The 6,768-nt window shown below is 52.6% G+C and overlaps 1 protein-coding gene across 1 annotated transcript; it reads left to right on the forward strand.

The window, feature by feature from the left end:
- Positions 1-3,243: 3,243 nt before the first annotated feature.
- On the forward strand, positions 3,244-4,101 carry hscb (HscB mitochondrial iron-sulfur cluster cochaperone). The gene has a single exon (XM_078199786.1). The coding sequence runs from the start codon at positions 3,244-3,246 to the stop codon at positions 4,099-4,101; it is 858 nt and encodes a 285-aa protein (XP_078055912.1).
- Positions 4,102-6,768: the final 2,667 nt, after the last annotated feature.

Below are 6,768 nucleotides of genomic sequence, written 5' to 3' on the forward strand. Positions count from 1 at the left end.
GATATTGCCAAGAGCAAGGGGAGGGGTTCATGGTTTGAACAGCTGTGTTCCTGGTAAGTCTTGTTGTTTTAAAACTATAGATCACTGGAGACTGAGTGATTTCAGAACCTCGATTCGGTGAGATCAGTAATGCAACTTTCACACCAGTTTGCATTTAGCATCAGGCGGTTAGGTTACTGATTGCCTTTATATACAACTCAACCTTTGCTCGCCACAATCTTCACCTTACACCTCTCTGCACATTGGTCTCTTCAGCACGGTTTCACAATGTGTGTGTTTCCGATTCCAGCGATTTGATGAGGAGTTCAGCAGTTTCTACATTTTTAAGCTGAACTTTTTAAACTACTTTTTTGAGCTGAAAGGCGCGAACCAGTTGCTTTATTTTAATCGCTGGTCCAACTGGGACTTTCCACATCGAACAAGTACCACGTCTGCTGGCAAGACAAGTAAGTTGGCTTCTCCTTGCAGGCTGGGCACCCCAAGGTGCAGCTTTCGACAGTCCACAGTCCACAGACTCCCCACAGTCCTGGCAGCATGTGTGCAGAGAAACAGAGCTTTTCTTTAACATCTAGCAGAACCTGCGGAATCATCGTTGTGCAGTAATTATTCTTTGTTACTTCACTTGTTTATTTTTGTTTGCTCTACTGTTCATCATAGAATCATAGAAACCCTACAGTGCAGAAAGAGGCCATTTGGCCCATCGAGTCTGCACCGACCACAATCCCACCCACACCCTATCCCCATATCCCCACATATTTACCTGCTAATCCCTCTAACCTATGCATCCCGGGACACTAAGGGGCAATTTTAGCGTGGCCAATTAACCTAACCTGCACATCTTTGGACTGTGGGAGGAAACCGGAGCACCCGGAGGAAACCCACGCAGGTACAGGAAGAATGTGCAAACTCCACACAGGCAGTGACCCAAGCTGGGAATCGAACCCAGGTCCCTGGAGCTGTGAAGCAGCAGTGCTAACCACTGTGCTACCGTGCCGCCCTGTTCAGCTTAATCCTACCTTCCCAGATGAACCTGACTAAAACAGTCTTTCAAACTGCACTTGCCCAATAGAAGAGCCGGCTGGCGGATTATTAAAGTTATTAATATTGATTAATTAATTTATTAATTTGAGAGAATAGAGTTAATGTTTCGAATCTGTAGACAGTAGAAAATAGGGTAATTTTTATACTCCGACCAAGGGTCATCCTGACTCAAACCACTAGCTCTCTTCTCTCTCCACAGATGCTATCAGACCTGTTGAGATTTTTCAGCATTTTCTGTTTTTGAATCTTAAAAACATCTTAGAAAATCTTTTTAAAAATAAACAGAGCCAATACACTGCTGCCTCACAGTGCCAGGGGCTCACGTTCAATTTCAGCCGTGGGTGACTGTGTCACCTGTCTGCGTGTCCGGGTGCTCCGAATTCTCCCCACACTCCAAAGATGTGCAGGTTAGGTAAATTGGCCATGCTAAATTGCCCCTTAGTGACCAAAGATGTGTAGGTTAGGTTCCAGCATCCGCAGCGTTTTGCTTTTATGATATTTATACTGTTAGGGTGAGGTGGAATTGACAAAGATGTCACAGACAAAAGGCACAGTAAGAAGTCTCACAACACCAAATTAAAGTCCAACAGGTTTATTTGGAATCACGAGCTTTCGGAGCGCTGCTCCATCATCAGGTGAGAGCCTGATCAGCAGATGGCGGCCACTCAGCCCATCTCCTCAGGACTGTCGGCCTCCTCCAGCCGCTCGCTGAGGCAGAGCACGGTGGCCAGGAAGACGGGGTCAGCAGTGGGGAGGGTGCCGCTCTCTCCAGCATCCTCCTTGGGCTCAGCCGGCAGCTCCAGGCGGAGTAGGTAGAGGCCCCAGGAGAGTTGACGGAGCAAGTGCCAGCAGACGCGGTACTTGTTTGATGTAGAAAGTCCCAGTTGGACCAGCGATTAAAATCCACATCTTAGACAAAAGGGAATGTAAATGGTGGCGATGATGGCTAAGAAGGGTGCTGATTGTGACACATTGAGAGATCAGAATGTGTAAAGGCAGTTTCCCGGTATCTCTTCACCCCACTCCACTAGGGCCATCTGTTACTTGTTCCCGGTTGTCCTTTATTACACTGCTTACCTTTGCTCTGCCATTTACACATTCTGATCTCTCAATGGCTGCTATCAGCACCCTTCTTAGCCATGATCACCACTATTTACATTTCCTTTTGTCCATGACATCTGTTTCAATCCCCCACCCCTACCCTAACACTACCACTCTATATTCTATTGTCTTCAGCTCTGAAGAAAGGTCATCCAGACTCAAAACATTAGTTCTCTTCTCTATCAACAGATGCATTTTGGTCGATCGAGCCCGGGCAGGACTTGCCCAGTCAATAGTAGGGCATTGGGGAGAGGTATAGAACAAACAGATCTAGGGATACAGGTTCATAGCTCCTTGAAAGTGGAGTCACAGGTGGACAGAGTGGTGAAGAAGGCATTCGGCATGCTTAGTTTCATTGGTCACATATTGAATACAGGAGTTGGGACGTCTTGTTGAAGTTGTACAAGACATTCTTGCGTGTCTGGGTGGATTTCCTCCGAGTGCTCTGGTTTCCTCCCACGCTCCAAAGATGTGCGGGTTAGGTGAATTGGCTATGCTAAATTGCCCCTTAGTGACCAAAGATGTGTAGGTTAGGTGGATAAGCCACAGTAAATTGCCCTTTAGTGTCCAAAGGTTAGGAGGATTAGCGGGATAAATACGTGGGGTGAAGGGTAGAGTCATGCAGACTTGATGGGCTGAATGGCCTCCCTCTGCACTGTAGGGATAATATGATTGATTCTATGATTAGCCAACGTAAAAGTTTTTAAACAGTTTAGTGTCACAAGTAGGCTTACATTAACAATGTAATGAAGTTACTGTGCAAAAACCCGAGTCGCCACACTCCGGCGCCTGTTCGGGTACACTGAGGGAGAATTTGGCATGGCCAATACGCCTGACCAGCACATCTTTCAGACTGTGGGAGGAAACCGCAGAACCCAGAGTAAACCCACGCAGACACGGGGAGAATGTGTAAACCGCACACACCAGTGCCAGCCACTGTGCCACCCGTTCAGGGTGATTGAAGCCAGACAATAACATTCTCAATGAATGACCAAGTCAACTGAAGCACGTGACCATTCCTGAGGGGGCGGGGCATATTGCGGACGTGACATCAGGCCGGCAGTGATGTTTCTGGACCTCGCTGATTGGCTGGTTTGAATGATGCTGCGCGGGTTGTGCCTGCGCGCGACTGTAACTGCCGCCCGGAGTGGAGCGGGGATCCCGCTCGCCCAGAGGGTCGGGGCGGGGATCCCGCTCGCCCAGAGAGCCGGGGCGGGGGTCCCGCTCACCCAGAGAGCCGGGGCGGGGGTCCCGCTCACCCAGAGGGCCGGGGCGGGGATCGCGTCGAACCAGCGGGCCTGGGCGAGGATCTCGCCGGGCGGGCGGCCCGGGCTCCGTTCGCTGTGCTCGGCGGGTGGGAGTTGCTGGCGCTGCGGGGCGCCGCCGCCGGAGCCCCCCGGGTTTTTCTGCGCCTCCTGCCGGGCCCTGCAGCCTCCGGACCGGCGCTGCGACTACTTCCAGCTGCTGGGCCTCCCGCGCCGCTTCCGAGTGTCGGCCGAGGAGCTGGGCCGCTGCCAGCGGCGCCTCCAGCGGGAGCTGCACCCGGATCGCTTCAGCCGCAGCGCCGAGGCCGAGCGCCGCTTCTCGGAGCAGCAGTCGGCGCTGGTGAACGAGGCGTACGGCACCCTGCTCCGCCCGCTCTCCCGGGGCTTCTACCTGCTCCGCCTGGAGCTGCCGGCCGAGGCCGAGCCCGAGGAGGGCGGCTCCCTGCCCCCCGACGCCGAGCCCGCCTTCCTGGCCACCGTGCTCCGCCTCAACGAGCGGCTGGAGGAGGCGGACAGCCCCGAGGAGATGGGCCGGGTGGCCGCCGAGGTGGAGGCCCGGCTCCGGGAGCTGAGCGAGGAGGTGGCCCGGGCCTTCGAGCAGCGCCGCCCGCGGGACGCCCGGCCGCTCCTGCGGCAGATGCGCTTCTGGAGCAGCCTCGGGGAGAGGGTGAAGGAGCGGCAGCTGCCCCGCTGATGGTGAGAAACAGGGGGGAAAAGAACCTCCCCCCCGGGTCATCTCCCCCCCCCCCCCCCCCCCCGGGTCATCTCCCCCTCCCCCCCCCCCCCCCCCCCCCGGGTCATCTCCCCCCCCCCCCCCCCGCATCTCCCTCTCTCCCCCCCCCCCCCCCGGGTCATCTCCCCCCCCCCCCGGGTCATCTCCTCCCCCCCCCCCCCCCCGGGTCATCTCTCCCCCCCCCCCCCCCCCCGGTCATCTCTCTCCCCCCCCCCCCCCCCCGGTCATCTCCCCACCCCCCCACCCCCCCCGGGTCATCTCCCCCCCCCCCCCCCCCCCCGGGTCATCTCCCCCCCCCCCCCCCCCGGGGCATCTCCCTCTCCCCCCCCCCCCCCGGTCATTTGTCCCCCACCCCTGGGTCATTCCCCTCTTCTCTCTTCCCCCCCCCCTACCTTCAGGGATTCCCCCTGTGCTTGGGGGTATCCTCCTCCCTGCCCTCAAGGGTGTCCCCATCCGACCCAATATAATTAATATATTGTAGTTACAGACAGATCTTCATTGTGTGGGATACGGTTTACGATAGTTCCATGGGGCGTTGGTGAGACCACAACTGGGATTCTCCCGTCTCGCTCCGCTGCCAGCGAGATTGCAGAATTAGGCGCTCAGCCGAAACTGCAGCGGGACTGGAGAATCCCAGCCCCGGGCAAGGCCAGAGAATCTGGCCTCACATCTGGAGTACCGTGATGATTAACTGACTTTTTTTTGAGTTCCCCACTTCTACTCCCCTTTGCACAAAGAGCTGTTTCCTAACCTCTAGAACATTACAGCGCAGTACAGGCCCTTCGGCCCTCGATGTTGCGCCGACCAGTGGTACCAATCTAAAGCCCCTCTAATCTACACTATTCCAATATCATCCATATGTTTATCCAATAACCACTTGAACGCTCTCAACGTTGACGAGTCCACCACTGCTGCAGGCAGGGCATTCCACGCCCTTACTACTCTCTGAGTAAAGAACCTACCTCTAACATCTGTCCTATATCTCTCACCCCTCAATTTAAAGCTATGTCCCCTCGTGCTAGCCAACACCATCCGAGGAAAAAGGCTCTCCCTATCCCACCCTATCTAATCCTCTGATCATCTTGTATGCCTCTATTAAGTCACCTCTTAATCTTCTTCTTTCTAACGAAAACAACCTGAAGCCCCTCAGCCTTTCCTCATACGATTTTCCCACCATACCAGGCAACATCCTGGTAAATCTCCTCTGCACCCTTTCCAACACTTCCACATCTTTCCTATAATACGGCAACCAGAACTGTACGCAATACTCCAAATGTGGCCGCACCAGAGTTTTGTACAGTTGCAACATGACCTCCTGGCTCCGAAACTCAATCCCTCTACCAATAAAAGCTAACACACCGTACGCCTTAACAACCCTATCAACCTGGGTGCCAACTTTCAGGGATCTATGCACATGGACACCCAGATCCCTCTGTTCATCCACACTACCAAGTATCTTACCATTAGCCCAGTACTCTGTATTCCTGTTACTCCTTCCAAAGTGAATCACCTCACACTTTTCCGCATTAAACTCCATTTGCCACCTCTCAGCCCAGCTCTGCAGCTTATCTATGTCCCTCTGTAACCTGCCACTTCCCTCCGCACTGTCTACAACTCCACCGACTTTAGTGTCATCCGCAAATTTACTAATCCATCCTTCCACTCCCTCATCCAAGTCATTAATAAAAATGACAAACCGCAGTGGCCCCAAAACAGGTCCTTGCGGTACACCACTAGTAACTGAACTCCAGGATGAATATTTCCCATCAACCACCACCCTTTGTTTTCTTACAGCTAGCCAATTCCTGATCCAAACCACTAAATCACCCTCAATCCCATGTGTCCATATTTTCTGCAAAAGCTTACCATGGGGAACCTTATCAAACGCTCTGCTGAAATCCATATACACCACATCAACCGCTTTACCCTCATCCACCTCTTTGGTCACCTTCTCAAAGAACGCTAAAGGTTTGTGAGGCACGACCTACCCTTCACAAAACGGTGCTGACTATCCCTAATCAAATTATTCCTTTCTTGGTGATTATAAATCCTATCTCTTATAATCCTTTCCAATACTCTGGATCTGATTTCTCGGTTATGTCTCCCTGTCCTGGACTCCTTCACCTGTGAAAACAGTTCCTATCTACTCTAACAAAATTTGTTTAAAATCCAAAAATCTCAATGGAATCACCCCCACCCTACAACTTTCTGTGCTCCATATTAATAGTACAAGCCTGATTTATGTAATCCCTCCTTGTAATTTAACCTTGGTGACATTCTGGTGAATATGCACCATGTTCCCTTTGCAGCCAATATATCCTTTCTAAGGTGCAGTGCACATTCTTGTGAACCTCCCCTGGACCCTTTCCGAGGCCAGCACATCCTTCCTTGGGTGCGGGGCCTAAAACTGTTCACAATACTCCAAATGCAGTCTGACCAGAGCCTTATACAGCCTCAGAATGTATCCTCTTTCAAGTCCCATTCATTGGATTGATGTCTTTTGGGGTGCCTTGAGTTGTTTTTCTGGGCAAAAGATGCTAAATAAATACAAAATGTTGATGTTTCTTGCACTTTTTAAATTGGGTTCAGTGGATAGTGTGCCCTCAGTAAAATACCACAAGGTGGATG

Source organism: Mustelus asterias, chromosome 2 (genome assembly GCF_964213995.1).
Source record: "Mustelus asterias chromosome 2, sMusAst1.hap1.1, whole genome shotgun sequence".
Lineage (NCBI taxonomy): Eukaryota > Metazoa > Chordata > Chondrichthyes > Carcharhiniformes > Triakidae > Mustelus > Mustelus asterias.